This window comes from Bos grunniens, chromosome 13, assembly GCF_055505025.1.
Source record: "Bos grunniens cultivar Pamir isolate PY7600 chromosome 13, Bosgru_T2T1.0, whole genome shotgun sequence".
Lineage (NCBI taxonomy): Eukaryota > Metazoa > Chordata > Mammalia > Artiodactyla > Bovidae > Bos > Bos grunniens.
In genome coordinates, this window is record NC_141177.1 from 72685824 (window position 1) to 72708387 (window position 22564).

At 40.7% G+C, this 22564-nt stretch overlaps 1 protein-coding gene across 1 annotated transcript in view; it reads right to left on the reverse strand.

The window, feature by feature from the left end:
- LOC147361222 (ankyrin repeat domain-containing protein 26-like) overlaps positions 1-22564 on the reverse strand; it is a 74881-nt gene extending 52317 nt beyond the window's left edge. Inside the window, exons 1-10 of the mRNA XM_086334956.1 lie at positions 22171-22564; positions 19295-19409; positions 18963-19136; positions 13781-13887; positions 12146-12283; positions 10908-10975; positions 8400-8433; positions 7216-7285; positions 4203-4263; positions 3914-4110 (exon numbers count right to left, since the gene is read on the reverse strand). Of these exons, the coding sequence (XP_086191082.1) occupies positions 3914-4110; positions 4203-4263; positions 7216-7285; positions 8400-8433; positions 10908-10975; positions 12146-12283; positions 13781-13887; positions 18963-19136; positions 19295-19409; positions 22171-22403 (1197 nt within the window). The 5' untranslated portion in view covers positions 22404-22564. The remainder of the gene's footprint in view (positions 1-3913; positions 4111-4202; positions 4264-7215; positions 7286-8399; positions 8434-10907; positions 10976-12145; positions 12284-13780; positions 13888-18962; positions 19137-19294; positions 19410-22170) is intronic.

Genomic DNA, 22564 nt, shown 5'->3' on the forward strand with positions numbered 1-22564 from the left:
TGGTTGGCGCATTCAACCCATTTATGTTTAAGGTAACTATTGATAAGTATGAGCCCATTGCCATTTACTTTATTGTTTTGGGTTAGAGTTTATACTCCCTTTTTCTGTTTCCTGTCTAGAGAATATCCTTTAGTATTTGTTGGAGAGCTGGTTTGGTGGTGCTGAATTCTCTCAGCTTTTGCTTGTCTGTAACGCTTTTGGTTTCTCCTTCATATGTGAATGAGATCCTTGCTGGGTACAGTAGTCTGGGCTGTAGGTTATTGCCTTTCATCACTTTAAGTATATCCTGCCATTCCCTCCTGGCCTGAAGAGTTTCTATTGAAAGATCAGCTGTTATCCTTACGGGAATCCCCTTGCGTGTTATTTGTTGTTTTTCCCTTGCTGCTTTTAATATTTGTTCTTTGTGTTTGATCTTTGTTAATTTGATTAGTACGTGCTTTGGGGTGTTTCAACTTGGGTTTATCTTGTTTGGGACTCTCTGGGTTTCTTGGACTTGGGTGATTATTTCCTTCCCCATTTTAGGAGAGTTTTCAACTATTATCTCTTCAAGTATTTTCTCATGGCCTTTCTTTTTGTCTTCTTCTTCTGGGACTCCTATGATTCGAATTTTGGGGCATTTAACGTTGTTCCAGAGGTCTCTGAGATTGTCCTCATTTCTTTTACTTCGTTTTTCTTTTTTCCTCTTGGATTCATTTATTGCTACCATTCTATCTTCTATCTCACCTATCTTCTGACTCCATTATTCTACTATTTGTTCCCTCCAGAGTGTTTTTGATATCATTTATTGCATTATTCATAATATGTTGACTCTTTTTTATTTCTTATAGATCTTTGTTAAACCTTTCTTGCATCTTCTCAATCCTTGTCTCCAGGCTATTTATCTGTGATTCCATTTTGTTTTCAAGATTTTGGATCATTTTCACTATCATTATTTGGAATTCTTTATCAGGTAGATTCCCTATCTCTTCCTCTTTTGTTTGGTTTGGTGGGCATTTATCCTGTTCCTTTACCTGCTGGTATTCCTCTGTCTCTTCATCTTGTTTATATTGCTGCATTTGGGTAGCCTTTCTCTATTCTGGCAGTTTGTGGAGTTCTCTTTATTGTGGAGTTTCCTCACTGTCAGTGGGGTTGTACGGGTGGCTTGTCAAGGTTTCCTGGTTAGGAAAACTTATGTCGGTGTTCTGGTGGGTGGAGCTGGATTTCTTCTCTCTGGAGTGCAATGAAGTGTCCAGTAATGAGTTATGAGATGTCAGTGGGTTTAGAGTGACTTTGGGCAGCCTGTACATTGAAGCTCAGGGCTATGTTCCTGTGTTGCAGGAGAATTTGCATGGTATGTCTTTCTCTGGAACTTGTTGGCCCTTGGGTGGTGCTTGGTTACAGTGTAGGTATGGAGGTGTTTGATGAGCTCCTGTCAATTAATGTTCCCTGGGGTCAGGAGTTCTCTGGATTTAGACTTAAGCCTCCTGCTTCTGGTTTTCAGTCTTATTCTTACAATAGCCTCAAGACTTCTCCATCTATACAGCACTGTTGATAAAACATCTAGGTTAAAGATGAAAAGTTTCTCTACAGTGAGGGACACCCAGACAGGTTCACAGAGTTACATGGAGATGAGGGAGGAAGGAGACAGAGGTGGCCAGGAGGATAAAAGGGGGAATCAAAAGGAGGGAGACAGATCCAGCCAGTAATCAGTTCCCTAAGTGTTCTCCACCGTCCAGCACACACAAAGAGATCCACAGAGTTGGGTAGAGAAGAGAAGGGGGATGGAGGAGATAGAGGCAACTTGGTGGAGAAAAAGGAGAGTCCAAAGTGGGAGAGAGCGGTCAAGCCAGTAATCTTGCTCCTGAGTAAATTTGAGTACTGAAGATTGGGTTCTTAAAGGTACAAAATTGATAACAAATACCAAAAAGCAAAGATTAAAAATCTAGAGTAGAGGTTGGATTTTCAAAAATTCAATATTAAAGGAAAAAAAAGTCACAAAAAGTATAATATATATATATATATATATATATGAAGTTTGTTCTAAAAAATAGGGTCTCTTTCTCTCTCTCTCTTTTTTTTTTTGCAAAGTAATAGTAGGTTATAAAAATGAAAATTAAAGGAGTAATAGAGGACTTAAAATTTTTTAAATTTTTTTATAAATTAAAGAATGATAATAAAAATAGTAAAAATATATATAGGACTTTCTCTGGTGTTGTGGGCGGTGTGGGGTCAGTTCATTTTCAGATAGTTACTTGATCCGGCTTATATTTCTCAAGACCTATAGGCCCCTCCCTATGTAGTTGGTACTAACGACAGGGTTTTAATCTATTGCACCTGTCACTTCCAAGGAGGTTCCCTCTGTTTTAGCTTCTTCTGTTTGCTGGTCTCTTCAGTGTCTGATTTCGGCCCTGACACAAGGTGGGTGGTGGTGGACACTTTTTTTAGGCTCACTTGTTCAGTCGCACTGTGGGGAGGGAGGGACACTGCAAACAAATAACACTGGTGTGTGCTTGCAGTGCCTCAGCCACACTGGGCCTGCCCCTGCTTACAGCACATGTGCCCTCCCTGCCCACACTGCTCAGGCTCCAGGTTGCTCCGCCAGGAACCGTCGGAGGCCAGCCCTTGGCTGCCTGCACCTCCGATGTTTAAGCCACTCAGGTTCAGGCGCTGGGTACTCCTCAGAGGTGCAGACTCCGTTGGGCCTGCGTTTTGTGCACCTCCCAGGTCTGAGCAGCTCAGGTGATGAGGTGTTTGGTGAGCGCGGTTGGTGCGACTTATCGCCTCCCCCGTCCCTGCTGTTTGGTTTTCTGGGTGTACAACTGGTGCACCTTCTCAGGCGGATGTTGACCGTCCAGAATCCCAAGAAGTCTTGGTTAGCAACAAAGCCTGCTTGCAGTTTGGTAGATAATGCCTCTCTGGGGCTGCGATTGCCCCCTTCCGGCTCTGGCTGCCTTTGCCTGCCTGTCACCGGAGGCGGGGGATGGGTTGGCCTGTAGCCGGCTAGCTCTGCTCAGTCCGTTGTTCTGTGAGTGGGCCTGGTGGTGTCTTAGGTTAGGGCTTTTCGCGTGGTAGCTCTCCCACAGTCTGGTTTGCTAGCCCAAGTTAGTTCCCTCAGATTGCCCTCGGGGCATTCAGGCCCGGTCCTTACTCTAAGCAATGCAGCCCACGCCTCCCTGCCCAGCCCCGGCTTGCTAGTGGAGGATGCAGGCGTCTGCGCTGCTTCTCCGCTGGGGGAGTTACCGTTGGGCACGTAATCTGTGGGTTTTAATTATTAATTTATTTTTCCTCCTGGTTATGTTGCCCTCTGTGGTGCCAAGGCTCACCACAGACTCGGCAGTGAGAGTGCTTCCTCGTGTTTGGAAACTTCTCGCTTTTTTAAGACTCCCTTCCCGGGATGGAGCTCCATCCCTACCTCTTTTGTCTCTCTTTTTATCTTTTATATTTTTTCCTACCTCCTTTTGAAGACAATGGGCTGATTTTCTGGGTGCCTGATGTCCTCTGCTGGCATTCAGAAGTTGTTTTGTGGAATTTACTCAGCGTTCAAATGTTCTTTTGATGAATTTGTGGGGGAGAAAGTGCTCTCCCTGTCCTATTCCTCTGCCATGTTAGGACCGCCTCCTCTGTCTCGTCTCGTATTCATCTTATCCTTCTTAAATGAATTCTTCTCCTTCATCCCCCTCCCTGTCTTCATATTCATCTAGCTGTTTTTCCTAATTGCTTTGTAGTTTTTTTCTTTCATAATGGCATACTTAGTATGACAACATTTATAAATCTGAATCATGCAGATATATTCCTCTTATTATCACATCATTTTGTATCATGACTTTGAAGTCTTCCATTTCTGCAGTGGGATCCTTTTTGTCATCATAAGGATCAAGGGAATGGTGTGTAAAAAAGTACAGGGGAAAAAAGTGTTAAAAACAAAACAACTTACCTTTGCAAGACCAAGGCTTGCTAGAGTCTTGAGTGGTTTTGGAAGAGGATCAGGCCTTGGGGAGGCAGGATGAGAGAAGCCCTGGACTCCAGGTGATGGTTTGGGAAGGGTTTCAACCACATCTTCAATTTCACTATCAGAATTATTGTTCTCAGAGAGGGTGGTATTCTCTCTTCTCACAATGCCACATTCTGCTTCTAATACAGTGAAAACAGGGGAGAGTACATGAGAACCTCTGTCATTTCAAATCAGTGAATAACACCAGGAGGACAGTCTTCAAATAACTTACGGTTTCTCTTGGATTGCTGAAAAGCCTTCATTAGCTTTGCTAAGTTTGATTTTGGTTCCTTCTGGAGAAGAAAATAAGAGCTTGATGAATAACAAGTATCAACTTGAATAAAAGAATTATAACCTCCCCCATTACTATATGATCTAACACAAAGAACACAGGCTCTGGAGTCATTCAGATGTGGATTCAAATCCCAGTTCTGCCACTGACTAACCTTCTCATAGGGTAAGCATTATGACAGATGACATCAGAAACCCCAGATGTTCCTCTCCTTACCCCTAATTGACTGCTGTACAAATACTATGACACCCACTAGATTATTTCTCTACCAAAATGTTCTAGAAAAAAAATTTATCCCTGGCAGTTTAGAGTACTATTGAAAAAATAAGACATTTAAATTAATTGCTATATTTTGACATATGCTTGCATGATTTCTATATGCATGAATTATCACTTGGGAAGGGAAATATGAAAGTTTAGATTTTAGTAGAACCTTATTTAGATAGGTTACAAGTGCAAACAGGATAAGCTACTTCTATTCTGTTTGTTAAACAACTAAAGACAAATGATTGTTTCAATTTGGCTCTTTCAAAGAAAAAGGGGGAAAAAAAAACAAGAGCAAACCTGTAGGGAAATGATCATGAATGAAAGCCACAAACACACTAAACAGAAAGCCATAATCAAACATGTTCACAATAGAGGCAGAGAGAGATGGACTGAAAGAACAGACACTGAAGAAAAGTATTCCGCAAGGAAAAATTAGGTTAACAGTAAAAAAAAAAAAAAAAAAAAAAGGTGGGGGAGGAAAAGAAAGCAAAGAGAGAGATGTTCCTAGTCAAGTACAAAGTTAAGGGAAAAAAATAAGTATAATAAGCTTTGTGGAAAAACACATATATTTAAAATTCATATACAATAGATCAGTAATATATCAGTATTCTTAAGGATATACTATGAACAAAGCCTCTGTTTTCAGCGCTTTTATTAATATATAAATTATGCATCTATATTGTTCTTCAAATTTTATGAAAATATCAACATACATTGTATACAAAACATATATTTAAGACAGAGGCTTTTGTTCATAATATATCCCTAGTATAGCAGTCAGTATTACTCTAAAACTTTTTGTTTATAAATACTACCATATTAGAGTTGAATTTTGCCACTATAAAAAATGTCATTTGATTAGCCACACATGGTCATCTATCACTACCTGAATGTTGTAAAGTATTACTTGAGAGAGAGAAAATTGATTAAGAAATATTCCTAACTATTTACTGGGAAAAAGAACTGGTAATCAAAATTCTGAGGAGAATGTATGGCTTGAAAAGAAACATTTAATGGAACACAAGATGGGGCTAAAAAGGTCAAAAATTTTAACCTAAAATTCTCATCTCACAATTGGTGGACACTGAAAAAAATACTATAACCTTTTACTTTTCATGTATTTCTTATTTATTTCCTTGTTATGCAGGACCTCCTTCCTCAACATAACTCAACTGAACTATATTACCTGTAACATTATATAGGATACCATTTCTCTCTTCATTTATTCACATTCAAAAACTATTAACAGGATTCTTACACGCGAGACCTATGCTACGTGCTCCAGGAGATGCACAGTTGTTGCCTGAACTCCACTAGCTTACACTGATACGGGGCTGTAAGATGAATACTTCAATCACAGTAATACAAATGTCTGAAATCTGAAGTTTTAGAATGTGACACAAGAACTTAGAGTAGGTTTTTTTAAAACTACAATAGAAAAAAAAACTCAAGTTGTAAGTTTTATCCTACGGTTATTAAAAGTCTCTGCTTCTATGAAGTGAAAGTCGCTCAGTCGTGTCTGACTTTTTGCAACCCCATGGACTATATGGTCCATGGAATTCTCCAGGCCAGAATACTGGAGTGGGTAGCTGTTTCCTTCTGCAGGGGATCTTCCCAACCCAGGGATTGAACCCAGATCTCCTGCATTGTAGGCAGATTCTTTACTGTCTGAGCCACAAGGGAAGACGCTTCTGTAGCTGGTTATTATTTTAGGTAAACATGCATTCTTCAATGAGATGAAGAGTTGTGAATATACTCTTAATGGAATGCTTGAGAAAACACAGTGGAATCCCTTTATAATATGGATTTTGGAGACACAGAATTTTAATTTCTAAATCTCTATAACTTCAACTTTTATTTTAGTCTTAATGCAGAGCCAAGACAGAAACAGAGAAAGAAAAAAAAAAGGCCCTCCTAACAACTCTGCTGCTGCTGCTGCTAAGTCACTTCAGTCGTGTCCGACTCTGTGCGACCCGATAGACGGCAGCCCACCAGGCTCCCCCATTCCTAGGATTCTCCAGGCAAGAACACTGGAGTGGGTCGCCATTTCCTTCTCCAATGCATGAAAGTGAAAAGTGAAAGTGAGGTCACTCAGTCGTGTCTGACTCTTTGCGACCCCATGGACTGCAGCCTACCAGGCTCCTGTGTCCATGGAATTTTCCAGGCAAGAGTACTGGAGAGGGTTGCCAACGCCAAGAAACCAAAATAAAGTGTCCAGGGGTGGTGGGTAGTGGTGGGGGGGCAACTAGATGATATATACTATATAGTTTTGGAACTGAAAGGCTCCAGGAAGATTCCATGATTATTAAAATAAGTAATTACATCCACTAAAGACATCATTATGAGTGTTGCAAAAGTCATGTCCTTATGGTTTAAAATTCACAGTAAGACTCTGTCCTTGACCAAAATTCATATTTCCTTCACTGCGGGAAAGCTTTTCCCAATACAATTTTCCTGTCACTCTATATTTTCCAGCCCATTGTTTTCTTCACCCACCTTCAGTATTTACCAAAGTTAAAAAAAAAAAAAATCAACTAGTCATATTTTTATAAAATAGTTTGCTCTGAAGAACTTTCCATTACAAACATAAAACAGTGAAAGGGACACCATTGCTGAATTTAAGAGTAAACACTACATGAAACTGAATTCAGAGCATGAAAACTAATTTCACAAGAGACCACTTTACCTTGGTTTCAGAACCTAAGATGTCATCATCTGATGTAGGCCATGAATCCACACCAGGTTTGTTGGAAAACCTTTAGAGCATAAACACAAAGAAAATGAGTGAGTTCATTTCTCTAAATGAAAAAAAAAAAAGAAGTAAGTGAAAGTTTGGCTATCTATGTAGTAAACGAAGTTTCTTGACATAATTAAAATCTGGCCTCTGTTTTAAAACATTTTTTAAAAGATATTTTGATGTGGACCATTTTAAAAGTCTTTATTGAATTTGTTGCCATGTTGCTTCTGTTTTATGTTTTGGCTTTTTGACCCCAAGGCATGTGGGATCTCAGCTCCTCCGACCAGAGATTGAACCCACACCACCTGCATTGGAAGGAGAAGTCTTACTAACCATCTTAACCACTGCACCCCCCAGAAGTCTCCAAAAAAGATTTTAGTTACCTATTTCTGCTTCCATCTCTCCCAACCTAGGACATATCTAGGTAAGACTCATTCTTACTTTCCATAACAAAGACTGACAGCCAATATATTGGCAGAGCCTGAAAATAATATGTTTTCACCAAGTCCTAATAGCTGAACTGAAAATCTAACTGATGGACTGACGTAACTTTTGTTTGCCCAAACTGGAATAAACCTGGTGACTTAAAGCAGAAGGACATGCTGCTCCTTCTCCATTGTCTGTCCCTGGTTCAGAGCCTAGACTGTGTCCATCAAAAATGGCAGTCTTGGTCCTTCAGCAGGGAAATCACTTATGGAGAAGGCCCCATTCCTCCCCTTCACTGTAAAGGAATACAGGAGTTCCCCGCAATGTCTAAAACTTAAAATGGACACAAGTCAAAGCAATAATTTATATGTTTCACTTATATGCTACACGGGTACTTCTCAATCTCTGCTGAGGGACAGGAGAGTGGATGTTGGAGCCAGGCAGGCCAGCTGTCAAATCACAGGTCAACTCATTTTAACCATGGAATCATGGTCAATTCATCAACCTCCCCAAACCAGTTGCCTAATTTAGTAAAAGTAGGACACAGTTACTTTACAAAGCTGTTCTGATGACTCTATGAGGTCACAAATGTTAAGCACATAACGCAGTCTCTAACCCAGAGCAGAACACTCAACAAACATTAGCTTCTCTTCTCTGTGTGTTCTCTTAGTAACACATACAATTTTTAAAAATCCGTCAAATCCTACCTGCTTAAAGAGTCTTCTTCAGAACTCTTAGCCGCTATTAAAGAAAAAAGTAAGACACATTTTAAATCAACAAAAGAAAAATACAGACGATTAAAACCTCAAGACTGATGTTTTGTTTAAAAGTGTTCCTTTGGGACCACACCTGGAGACCACACTAGAGGGAGTAGTGATTGTATTATCCTCATGGGCCACTAATACCTAAGAACCATTGCTCTCCTTATAGTCATCAAATGTAGAACAGAAGGAACGAAGGAAGAACTGCTGTTTACAATGACCATAATCCTAACCAAACTCCTGGAGACTGACAGAAAATGATACTGCACCATGAATAGAATCAGTGCGATATGCTGTCAATAGCACGCTGAAACAGCACAGTGTTCCTGGACTTCCACTGCCTGCAGCAGTGAACAGAGGAACAGGTGTCTTGCTGGACATAACACAACTTCTCTGGCTCTTCAGTTCAGGATGAAAACGCCCTCTCACAGGGAAGCTTGGTCCACAGGCACTGAACTTCAGAGCGTGGGAAAACATAGGAAACAAAGTCTTCCTGGCCCTCTTTCCAAATGTAAGAGAAGTATGGGAGATGTAGTGATTCCAGATTTAGAAAGGATGATCTCTTGAAAGGGAGGTGGGGGAGGGCAAATGGGTGAAGGGGGTCAGCTGGGTGGTGGGGATGAGGACCAGACTTGTGGTGAGCAGGCAGTAGGGTACACATAAGCTGAACTTCTTAATGTTTTAAATATATGTGTATACGTACTAATACATGTGAAAAGTACACTCTCTTGAGACTATTTCCTTCCATTGTTCAAGGGTATCTGGACCACCTAGAGCAGGATGGTCTAAACAGTGCTCTGTTCTACTGAGGGATATCATTATATCAATCCTCCCCATTATATGGCAAATGTTGATAGAAATCATGCTTTTTCAGCTTGGAAGGCATTCGTCATCAGATCCTAAGCTGATGAATAAGGGGAGGAAGGGAAGGATGGAAGGAGCTACAGACTCTGGTGCTGTTGGACAACATTTCACATGTGTCGTCATGATCTGATGCTGGAGGGATGACTCACATGGAGGGAGAGGGGTCCTCCAAGCTCGAGCCTGGAGGGCAGGGGCAGTGATTTTTAAATGTTTGCACCCTGTAACATCAGAACAATGCTTGGTACGTAAAAGACACTTGATAGTTATCTCTTCAGTGAACAAATGAACAAATAAATAAGAATGATTTCCTTGAAAAGTCTGTTTAGAAAACTATAGAAAGTCACCAGGGACAACTCTATTCTGTTCTGAGCATATCGAAGACCAAGACTCTATGTCATCTCTGTATCTTCTCTAACATACAGAAGTCCTTTGATGGATGTTGTTGTTGTTCAGTCACTGAGTCGTGTCCAACTCTTTGCGACCCAATGGACTGTAGCTCACCAGGCTCTTCTGTCCATGGGATTTCCCAGGCAAGAATACTGGAGTGGGTTGCCATTTCCTTCTCCAGGGGATCTTCCCGATCCAGGGATCAAACCAGGATCTCAGGTATTGCCAGGCGGATTCTTTATTACTGAGCCACCTGGGAAGCCCCTTTTGATTAGATAGAGGTCTACTAAGTTTAAAGGTGTTCTCAGACAGCTTGTACAATGTGCTAGATGCCACATCAAGGGGACATAGTGGTGTTTTTGCTAATGTGAAGTGTTTGGGGTCTTTTGAGTTGATCTATTTGAAAATCTATTATGATACTCTTTTAAAGAATGGCAACAGAACATGTTGTGCTTACAAAACTATACTATCGTGACAATCATCCAACACACAGAAGGAAACATCTGGTTCTAATGAAGCCAACCTATCTCACTCTTTTTGGATCTGTGAGGAATAAAGTTGGTAATAGAGACCTTGTTGGCACAATAGGCAAAATAACCGGTGGTTCTCAACTAGGCATTGCTTTTCTGATCTGTACTATTCCAAGGTATCTTTCGAAAGTAATCTCTTCCTGGTACACTGCACACTGGCTCAGCATTGCAGTTCTTACTGTTTATCATTTCTTATCCTACCAGGAAGGGATTGTTGAGGTTCCCAGTTTAAACGATGGTAACTTTTTTAATGAGACTAATCACTACACAGTAACTGATAACTATTCATTCACTAAATGCAAACTATTTGTAAAAGTTAAAGTTCCACTTTTATAAGAAGTCCAATTTGTTATAATATGATTATAGATGAAATATATATCATACTAACAAACATTTTTTCTAATTTACATAAAAATCTAATACAGGATTTTAGGGGCTGTGATTAAATACATGGAATTCTTTTCAGACAATACTGTCTCTGATGTTAAATTACCTACAATTAACTTCTTTAACAATTCTGAATACTAGACTATTAAGATATTAATTTAAAAATAAAATACACGTGCATTTTACACTAATTTTATCATAGTTCTTTCATTATTGAAACTTCCTCACTCCTACTTTATCTATGGTAGAATCACCAAGAGTAATTCATTATTAGCAGATGACGTACCTGGGTTGCTCTTTTCGGGAGTAGTTTTAGGCCTCTTTTCTTTATATTCAGAGATCAGTTCGCAAATGCTATGTGTTAAAAATGTGATAAATAATATTTTAACACTAATATGAAAAACAACTACAAAATATGTTAAATTCTTAGATTATTTCAGACAGACAATGTCAGCGATAATATCAAAACTACAATTGTCCCATACATTTCAAGTTTCTAAGTTCTACAAAGTTTTGCTTAGTATGTATTTAAAGAAGAAAGAAAAAGAAGATGAAGTAGTCATGAACTGAGGGCAATATAGCTCAGTAGATTAACTAGATTTAGCTTGGCATACGAAAACTCTTTCAAACTTGCAAATCCTAGCTCTGTAACCAACTGCTCTTTGTTTCTAGAGAAGTTGATTCTCTGGAGTTCAAAGTCTTCCTCTACACAACTGGGATCTAATGAGATAATATATCCCCAAAATGCTTGCAGAATGGAATAATTTGTTCTTGAACTTTATTGCTGGAACTACTTTGAAATCCCCAATAAAACCAATGTCTGTTTTCTTATATGTTTAGCATTCAAGGGCTGCAGGAAACTGTTATTAATTATGGTGATCAGTTGTTCTTTGTGGTTCGTAATTTAGGGAACCTCAGCTCTTATATAATTTGTACCTAAATTTATTTATAAAATATGAACTCACTACATTAGATAACATAATCATCCCCCTTTATTGCAGCTAATCACACCAAGTGCAGAAAACTAATCACAATCAAGACCTGGCCTGGACTGCTACTCTCCATTCTCTACCTGCTCAAACTCTCAACCAGCTGATCTTTCTGACAATGATGCTTAATCTCCATGTTCATCTCCGATTCACTTGGAAGACATTACCCTACTCTTACAATGGATCCTGGCAAGTCCTAGGCAGGGCTTACCTCTCTAAATTCCTCTCTGAACTAACTTACTTGAGATTTAAGGATTTCTGGTAAATGAGGCAGATAAATCCTTTGGAAGATTTTCATTCTTACAGGAAACAGATCCCATGAGGGGGCCAACTGTAACTATGGAATCTCAGCAAGTTGACACCCACTACTCTGGGAAGGATGACAGGGAACCTATGACCTAAGGAAAGGTGCCCCCACAGGATAGACGCTGCGGGCACCAGACAGACAACTCTCACTGGTCATGTAACAAGTAACAGTTAGAATTCTTTTTGGCTGCAGTTTAGTGATACCTGGCATTTTAATGTAAACACTTACATATTAAAACCACTAATAGCAGCATATTCTTCCGCAGTCCGTCCAAAGACATCTGGAGAAAAGACGTCAACACCTCGCTGAAGGAGAAGACTGACTACATCGGTACATTCATAATTGACAGCAAGTATGAGGGCGGTTCTAAAACAACAGAGAGATGACGTCACCCTCAGGAAGTTGAGTTAACTTACAGAAACAGCTCGTTTGATATGTTTTACCAAGTTAACATCTTGCCCTTCCATGAAGAACTGACCATTTACATGCTCAAGTCTACATCCTTGTAAATTACTTCCACGGCTAAAATGAAGGGATGGAAAAGAAGCCTCCTGCCCCACTGGGATGGCACGCAGCAGCAGTTACTATTTCAAAAGTCCCTGATGAGGACTCCCCTGGTGGACCAGGGGCTATGAATCCAGGCTCCCAATGCAGGGGGCCCAGGTTCCACCCCTGGACAGGGAACCTCATCCCACATGCTGCAACTGAGAGTTCCCACAACTAAGACAGCACGCAGTCAAATAAATAAATGCTTTAAAAAAATAATAACAAAGTCCTTGATGGACAAGAAACTATGCTGAGGTCACTTATCTGAGGCAGGTGAGTATTTAAAGGACGAATCCCCCGTTTCCTCCTTAGTCTGATATATTATGCTTCAAAGTCAGCTAGAGGTTGGGTTAAGCAAAGGCTATTTGCAGGCTTAAAACAAAAATATTAACAATAATGGAAATAAAAATAGTCACCGAGGCACTTAATGATGTTGACAAGCATGTGCTCTTCACTAAATGAAATGCTATATATACACACAGCCGCCTTTGAAGGATGCATTACTATTTGCCTTTTTGTTCCAGGAAACTTATTTGCTGATGATAAGTATTGTGCCCAGGGTCATAACCCTAATAGGTAGGAAAGCTAGGAGTTGAACCCAGTCTGAATCTAAAGCCCATCGTTTTCGTCTGTATCATCCACCTCTGACTTATCTTTGTTAAAGGAACTGTTTATCCAATTAAACCTATCATTCTTCCTTCCACCTTCATTTAAAATGAAAACATCAAAATGTACTAGAAATGAAAAAGGATAAAAACTGATGAGCCGAGTATCTGGTGACAGTGATTACTCATCACTTTTTTGTTGCTGTTTAGTCACTAAACTGTGAAGGACTCTTCTGCAATCTAATAACATCAGTATATTTCAAAGAAAGTAACTGAAAGCAAAGAGTCATCCAAAAGACAAAATCAAGTCCTTTATGTTTAGTATGCATCTTTTAAGGAAAAATATATACGAAGTAGAGGTTAAACAATCGTTATAAAATAATTAAGAAATTCAATACTGTCATAAGGTAAACTGAAAAGCAGAATCCATATTTTATACAGCTAATGAAACTAGTATGAAATCCCTCAGCTACTACAAGATCAACCAGAAAAAAGAATAGGTTGCATATGACATCACTCAATATTATAAAGGAATATGAATCCTGCTATATATTCCTGCTATATAGTTTTTCACGATTCCCAGTGAGAATAATTGATTTTCTACCTAACTGATGAAGTGTTGATCACAAATGAAACCTGTTATTAATTTAATCTTGATCTTAGCACCCGAGAACAGCACTAAGGTTTTTAAAAAGAAAAAGAACAACTGTACCTTTTCATCTTATCAACCGCATGTATATCTGCTTCTTTTTTTACTAAAAATTCCACCATTTGCTGTTTCCTTTCACTTATGCCAAGTAAGAGTGGTGTAAGGCCATCCTGTAAAACAGGAAAAACCATTTGTAATGTACACAGTTAACCTATTTCTAAACTGAACGGAAAATCATGCAATAGATTCTCTGAACTTAAACATATAATTCAGAAAGTAAACAAAAGGAGCCCCTCCTCCTCATCCCCTGGCGCGCCTTCTATCTCTTCAAGATTCTCCTCCTCCTGGCCTTCCCTGGGGGTCCAGGGGCTAAGACTTGAGTTCCCAAGGCAGGGGGTCCAGGTTCCATCCCTGGTCAGGGAACTAGATTCCACGTGCCGAAACTAAAGATCCCACGTGCGACAGCTAGACCCAGTGCAGCCAAATACGTCTTTCAAAAAGATAACTAATAAAATGCTCCTCCTCGACCTCTTCCAAAGATGAACCACAGAGTCATTCTCTAAAACTCACTTTCAACATTTACTGGTTCCAAGGATCTTTGCTTCTATCATAGTATTTATCAGGAATATTGTAGTATTTACTTGCTCTATTACTAGTCTCAATACTCCTCCAGAGAGAATCAATCAGCTACTAAATCAACTGCATATTTTAGGAACAATGCTGAGGCAGGACTATATAATATTATCTGTAGCATGCATAAGCTATCCAAGGATGACCAAGAGTAACCTCATGAGGTTTACAGACATTCCAATGGGAATATTATCCTCTACACGAACACGCAAAGAGAAAGGTTGTTTTGTGTTTTTCTTTCTTCCAAAAAACCAACTGTAGGCACCATGTTTTTTGGCTTTCTCAGCAAAGTCTCCTGAAATTTAATCTTACTCATTCTCCTTTGCTTGTTCCTTCCCCCGCCCTTAAGTTAACCTGACATGTCAGCTTTAGCTAGATGCTGTTTTGACACAGAACAACACTGCTTCTCTTCAAAGACCTTTCTTGACGACTCTCATGTAATTACCTCCAGACCTCCAGGAGGAAGCTTCCTTAATCCCAGTGTTCTGGTCTCTGTCTTGCTTTACTGTTCTTAGTTAAAGATTACAAGGTCAGTTCAGTTCAGTTCAGTCGCTCAGTCGTGTCTGACTCTTTGCGACCCCATGAATTGCAGCATGCCAGGCCTCCCTGTCCATCACCAACTCCTGGGGTTCACTCAGACTCACGTCCATCGAGTCAGTGATGCCATCCAGCCATCTCATCCTCTGTCGTCCCCTTCTCCTCCTGCCCCCAATCCCTCCCAGCATCAGAGTCTTTTCCAATGAGTCGACTCTTCGCATGAGGTGGCCAAAGTACTGGAGTTTCAGCTTTAGCATCATTCCTTCTAAAGAAATCCCAGGACTGATCTCCTTCAGAATATAAGTTACCAATAAATATGCACTCAGCATTTTCTCGAGGAGTTGCTCTTCCATGAATTCTCCCTGCGCTCTCTCTCATAATCCTGTGTGTTTGGGAGACTCATTCAGTGTGAAACTGCCACAACCAACTTAAAATTCTAATTTGAAAAATTGAATCCCATCCTGAAGAAATTCTTTTAAAATATGAAATCAATTATAGATTAATTAGACTGAATTTAAAATCTTGAAATAGTTATCAAAATAAACTATAAAACAAGAATTGGAAACTCAAATGCTTATGGAGGGAAAGCCGGTGGCCTGAGTAAGTGAAAAAGCCAGGTGAGGCTGGCAAACCTGCGAACACACGCCCCATACAGAAGGGGAGGCCTCCACACGCAGAGCAAACAGGGGCGGCCTCCACACGCAGACCAAACAGTAGAATAGGCTCAAGGGGGACCAGATTGAGTTCTCCAAGAAGCGTGAAATGCAGACTTCCGCATGAGTTTGCTAAGTTTTAAATGTTGACTCAGTCTGTGGAGGTAAGTAAGCTAAACATATCCAAGGACCACATTTGCTCTGTAGCCCACTTGTGGTTTCACGTTTTGCCGTTTCCAAACAGGTGGGCATAAAGCAAATATTTGTATGTGAAAGCTTTCCTTTCTTTAGTATCATGTGTTTCACAAGAAAAGTGGGTCTCAATATGTAATAAAAATTGCTGTTGACTCATAATTTTATTAAAATAAATTTAAAAAACAAGACTCAAAATTCCCACTTTAAGACTGTTTCCACTGCTTGTTAAAACTACAATCTGTTCCTAGAATTCTCCCAGATTATTAACCAAATGGATAATGAGTTCCTAAAACTGCTGAAACTAAATTATTAAAAGAATCCCCATCTGTACTAACTTCATGGGTTTTGATGTTTAAAGCTGTCGTCTTGCTTATGCCAGGGCTCAGCAAATCTAACACACACACTGCAAGAGTCTGTCCTGCTGACACCAAAAGAAGGCTCATGAGTTACTATTACTGCAGTCAGGAAAACACTGTTGGTAACAAACATCTGTTGACCTCATGACCTGGTTGATAACAGAAGGTGTAAAATTCTTAAAGGGTCAGACTCTACAGACGAAGTGACTTCGCCATGAGCAAATCTCTAAAGACTCTTGGAGTGTCACTGAATAATTAGTGGTTGGAAGAAAAAGGAATTATATTATTCAGGCCAATAGATTTTGCCAAAAATATTCCTTTTAACTTCTCAATCACAGAGGCAGAGGAAAAAGTCTGGCTAATATTGTTTCAAAGGAGGGAGCTGATGGAAGTAGCCAGCACTGATCAAACTCCAACTCTTCTATCGATTACTTATTTTTGAGATAGGTGCACTTAGAAATTATCCTTAATCACTCCATAGTTCTTCACCAAGGATCGTATCAGAATCTCAAGGAAATATTTCTAAATACACATGTCCAGGCTTTCCTCGATTTATTTCATCAAAATCTTCAGGGAACAGCCTAGGCTTGTAAATTTTTTTATAAACTTTCCCAAGTGATTGTGGTTTTCACCAGCACACTCTAGCTGAGAATTAGCGCAGCAAACATTCCAGTCTCATCTCTCACCCACATGGCCAATTCCTTCTCTTACTTGAGGATTTGAAGAAAAAAGAAAAGTATAAGAGATAAGAGTCATCAAAACAGAATTAAATTTTCCCGGGTAAATAATGGTAGAACAGGGACTAATCAACACAAAAGGCAACCTGATCTCATTGTTTATAAACCCCTTACTTTCCATCAAGACCTTCTAGATTGAGAGCAGAGTCCAGACTCTTGTCTAACTGGCTGTTTCTGCCAGAATAGGATAATATTTCTGTTAAGTATTTGTTCTTCTCTTTTTTTTCCCAACTTAATCACCACCTGTTCACTGCTGATCTGATTTCTGCAAAGTCTTCCTAAAATTGGTATCTAGGCAAGTCTCCAATTCACTCAATCTCTTTCTCAAAATAACAACTATTGTCCTGAGACTGAAAAGCACCTTACCGAAATATATAAACTGAAGGGGAAAAAAAAAAAACCCAAAAACCAAAACCTTGGGACTTCTGTGGTGGTTCGGTGGCTGGGTCTCAGTGCTCACAGTGCAGGGGGTCTGGGTTCAATCCCTGGTCAGGGAACTAGATCCTGCATACTGAAACTAAGACCCAGCACAGCCTAATAAATATTTAAAAAAACACCTCTTCTTGGCATACCCCAACTGCCAAAATTCCAACTTGATCTGCATTTTTCACCTGCTCGCTCCTTTGCCTTTCCTTTTAGCCTCTGAAGCCTTGGGCAATGAGAGAGAAATCATTTTTATATAAATCATTTTTTCATAAAATTGGAATGTGTTAGCAGCAGCCAGATTTCTATTATGTTGTCAAATGCTTGTTTGAGTTTTAAGACAAAGTCTATTTCCAAGGCAAATTTTGCTTTACTGTATTAGTTTAGACTAATTAGGAAAAAAAAAATTTTTTTCAATAAGGGAAAAATACTTGGAAAAAGTTTTACCTTTAAAAAGTGCAGTGTTATCACAAATATCTGCCATCGACACGAAAAGGAATGCTTTACTCCCTAATGCGTCTTGAGCAATATCGTGATTTAAAGTGATATCTTAGACAATCAAGTGCTTTGAAAATATTTTCACTCAAGGAAGGCTGGAGCTTCCAAACAAGGAAAACTGAGCCCACCTGTGAGAGTTGGGGAGCTCTCTCTGCAGCTCCAGAGCTGCAGCTGCAGGAGAAAGAGCAGGAGGGGCAGCTTCACCATCATCAGCTGCCCACACTCAGCTGCAACCCCACTGAGCGCCCCCCAGGGCTGAGCGTGGGAGACCCACTTGTACCTGGAGAACCAAGTGGTCACCAGCACAAGTGAACACCCTTGCTGGGTGTCAAACGTGACCTGACCCACGTGACCGGATCTCAGAACCGGGGTCCTGGAGGGCTCAGGGCTCCAGGCCTGCTGCCTCTCCAGCCCACTTGCAACCCCCAGCTCCCCCTGCTGGGCACTGGTTCTCCTTCCTCCTACCCCCATCCCTCCTCCAGCAGCTGAGCCCATTCTCTGAGCCGCTGGAAGCAGCCACCCATCACATCACTTCACTCCCCCCAAGCCTTCATTTTTTGTAGGACTGAGCGCCGAAGAATTGATGCTTTTGAACTGTGGTGTTGGAGAAGACTCTTGAGAGTCCCTTGGACTGCAAGGAGATCCAACCAGTCCATCCTAAAGGAAATCAGCCCTAGGATTTCTTTAGAAGGAATGATGCTAAAGCTGAAACTCCAGTACTTTGGCCACCTCATGCGAAGAGTTGACTCATTGGAAAAGACTCTGATGCTGGGAGGGATTGGGGGCAGGAGGAGAAGGGGACGACAGAGGATGAGATGGCTGGATGGCATCACTGACTCGATGGACATGAGTCTGAGTGAACTCCGGGAGTTGGTGATGGACAGGGAGGCCTGGCGTGCTGCGATTCATGGGGTCGCAAAGAGTCGGACACGACTGAGTGACTGATCTGATCTGAGCCTACCACCCACTCCTGAGCACGTTCTAGTGGGAAAATCTTCCTTCTGGGGTAGAAGGGTGGCTGAGGGAGCTTTGCCCTTTCTGTGGGCTCTGATATTTTCCACCCACCTGCTGGCGTGACTTTGGAGTTGTTTCCATGGTAACAGGGCCTGCTGGACACTACTCAGTCTACCTATTCACATACTATTATCAATAAAACACTTCTCGTTTAGAAAAAAGGTTTGCAAATATTTTGTGAATAAAGTTAGTTGAGCTATACCTCGTTCCTGGCTTCTAGATTGGCATTACAGGAAAGCAGCTTTGCCGCGAGTGATACATTCTGGCAAAAGACAGCATAGTGGAGAGCGGTGTTGCCATTGACATCCGTGACATTTGGGTCGGCACCATGCTCCAGCAGAAGAGCCGCACACTCCTCTTCTTGACATTCTATGGCCTGTCAGTGCCAAGAAACAAGAGTGTGAATTCTAGGAATTCAAAGTAAATAGTCCACAAGCTTCACCAGTTCCCTATATTTCAATGAGATACATTCAGTTTTAGTCTCAGTAGTTAAATCACATCCATCTCATGTGGACATGGCTCGCTGCCCCATACCTTAATCAGCGCGGTCTTGTTTTCACTGTCACTGAGGTTAAGCTGGCATTTTCTCTCCAGGAGGAGAGCTACCACCTCTGAATGGCCATTGGCACAGGCCAAGTGGAGCGCAGTCCTATGAAAGCAAGACAAGTTTTTAGGAAACTGTAGTGTAATTGTTTCAAAACAAATAACTGTTTGTGTGATTGAAAACACTCAATAGCATGGTACTCCTATCCCTCTGAAACAAATATTTCATTTTCTTCTGGAGAAAGAGCAGCATATATTAGTTTAGCTCCTCTTACACAGTAAAGAAAGAACAGTCTACTTGAATAGAATGCGTGAGACCTTGAGATTCAGCTCAACTTGGGTTTAAATTTGACTTTGTCACTTATTAGCCGTCACTCACCCTCTCTGTACCTCCATTTCCTCACCCACAAAATGGAGAGAGAGTAGTAGTTATCTCACAGGACACTGCTGCGATGCTTAAATGAGATCCACGCACAGGGTTTAGAACCATCCCTTGCATAGATAACAGCTAGTGATTGTTAGATTGTATTATCATATTTACTACTATTACTACTATCCTACAAGGACAACATCTGAATGAAGTCAAAGGATATTACACCTCCTTTGCAGATATGTTTTGAGGATTAGAGACAACATTGTACTTCGATGATTCTAATATGCTCATTTTCTCACATTTTAACATCTCTGACATTGGAATATAATTTATAATTCATAGTCTTTACAACTATAAATTGTAGCATTTTTGTTTGTTCATGTCTCTTTTTTCCTGTTGGTTAATTCCCGTGAGGTGTTTCCATCTAAGCTTGCTTTAGAGATGACGTGTGTTATATATTATTATATCATACAGTGCGCCACACAGTGACCCACAGCTGTTACAGGTTACACTGCATTTAAGGGACTATAACATCTTAGCTATATTCACCATGTTGTACAATATGTCGTTGTAGCTTGCAGGACTTTAGTTCCCTCACCAGAGATCGAACCCTGGGCCCAGAGCAGTGAGTCTTAACCACTGGACGGCCAGGAAATTCCCAAGATTCCCTCGACTTCTGAAAAGACTGAAAGTGTCACAGGATACCAACCCTCACAAAAAATTCTAAATTAAATTGAAAATGACAAATTATTTTTATCTGTGCCACATTCCTATTAGTGCCAGAAAGACAAGTCCTGTCTGCTCATCCAACTTCCCTACACACAGCTTCATCTACAGAGATTTGTAAATTTGAGGGGTCGCTAAAGCAACTTTCAGATTTCTTTTCTTCTTTTTTGGGGGGGTGGAGTGGGGAGGTGAAACCCAGGAAACTCCAGAATTCTTGCCTTTGAACTCATTCTTAGAAAGGTCTCTGGGGTGGGATATACGCATTCTTACAACTGATTTCTGATGTTGTACAGCAGAAACCAACACAACATTGTAAAGCAGTTACCATCCAATTAAAAAAATATTAAGGTTAATAAACAGTAGAACTAGGGAAAAAAAGGTCTTCGTCAGCACACAAAAAATGTACAGATAGGAATTTCAGTTTTCTTCTGGTACTTTTCTCACCTTGTGTATTTAAAATTTTCGATCCATACTCCATCTGAAACTTTTGGTGAGATAAAAATCTAGTTACTCTTCTCTAAATAGTTACCAGGTTATTTCTCCCACATCTACACATAATTTATCTTTCCTAATAGAAAATGTCACCCAGCAAATTTTGATATCTAAAAGGGCAAATCTTTGCCTGCTACACAAAACTTTTAATTTCATCACAATTAAAGACAGCATGTATAACTCAAAATCTTTAAAACCACAATATGTTTATTGGTTTAAATATGGAAAGACCATAGATCCTAAGAAAATGCCCTCCTGTTCAAGGACACAGCCAGCTTCCTACTTCAAAGCTGTCTTCTAAGGTCCTTCAGCAAAGAACATATGCACATAAGTGTACACTGATATAAAACAGTGTAGCTGAAGAATTTTTAACCCAGAAGTTGGCCTGTCATGGGGATTATTTTTCTCACTATGCAGTTTTTTGTTGAATTGTAGCTGAAGAATTTTTAACCCAGAAGTTGGCCTGTCATGGGGATTATTTTTCTCACTATGCAGTTTTTTGTAATATATAACATTATGGTATAAAAATGTGAACATTAAAAATAAGATGCCGACAACATCAAAAATCTGTCCACTGCCAATATCCACAATGGACGATCCAAGGGAAGAAGAGTTTTCATAAATCACATGAGAAAAACAATGTGAGAGCCACGGAGTTCCAGAAGATTTCTTGAGGGCTATAGAACTTGAGAGCTCTTTCTGCTGCTTCTGCTGCTAAGTTGCTTCAGTCGTGTCCAACTCTATGTGACCCCACAGACGCAGCCCACCAGGCTCCACCATCCCTGGGATTCTCCAGGCAAGAACACTGGAGTGGGTTGCCATTTCCTCCTCCAATGCATGAAAGTGAAAAGTGAAAGTGAAGTCGCTCAGTCGTGTCTGACTCTTAGCGACCCCATGGACTGCAGCCTACCAGGCTCCTCCATCCATGGGATTTTCCAGGCAAGAGTACTGGAGTGGGGTGCCATTGCCTTCTCCTACTCATGAGTAGATCATGTTAATGCATGCATAATAACAAATGAAGAGGAGGAGAAGGAAGAAGGAAAAAAAAGATGCTATTCATGTTTTATTTCAGTTCTGTGATTAATGTCATTCAGTTAAATCACTTTAAAATGACCAGTAAAGTGCTCTATAAGGGGAATTATAAGCAGGTCCGAAAGCAGCTAAGGCTTTTGCAGCCGATCAAGTCTGTGGGGTGCTGGATCCCACAAAGGTGTCTGCGAGCCTTGGAGGGGAAACTCACAGGAGGGAGCCCTGCCAGGCCCTTCCTCCCACTTACCTGTTCTTCTTGTCCTTGTCATTCAGGCCATTCTTTCTGAGCAACAGAACCTGCTGCACTTTGGCTACATTGCCTTCGCTGGCAGCTTTGTGGATCTTTTTGAGGTCCCTGTCTCGGATGTGGTACCCGGGCTGGAAGCTGGTTCTACGATGACCTCTGTCTCTCCCCAGGCTGATGGAGGAGTCTAAGGGTGACTCGCCCTTCTTACTCCTGTAGCCAAAAATCTTCTTCATCGCAGAGCCTATGGGCTCCAAACACACCTCACCTCCCCCTCGGCTCTTCACAGTCCCCTAAACCCAACACAAGCACTACAGGGAAGCCAGAGCCGTCCCGCCACAACCTCCCAGCTGGGAAGCTCAACGGTTTGGAATCTTTCATCCCAGAATGATCGTTG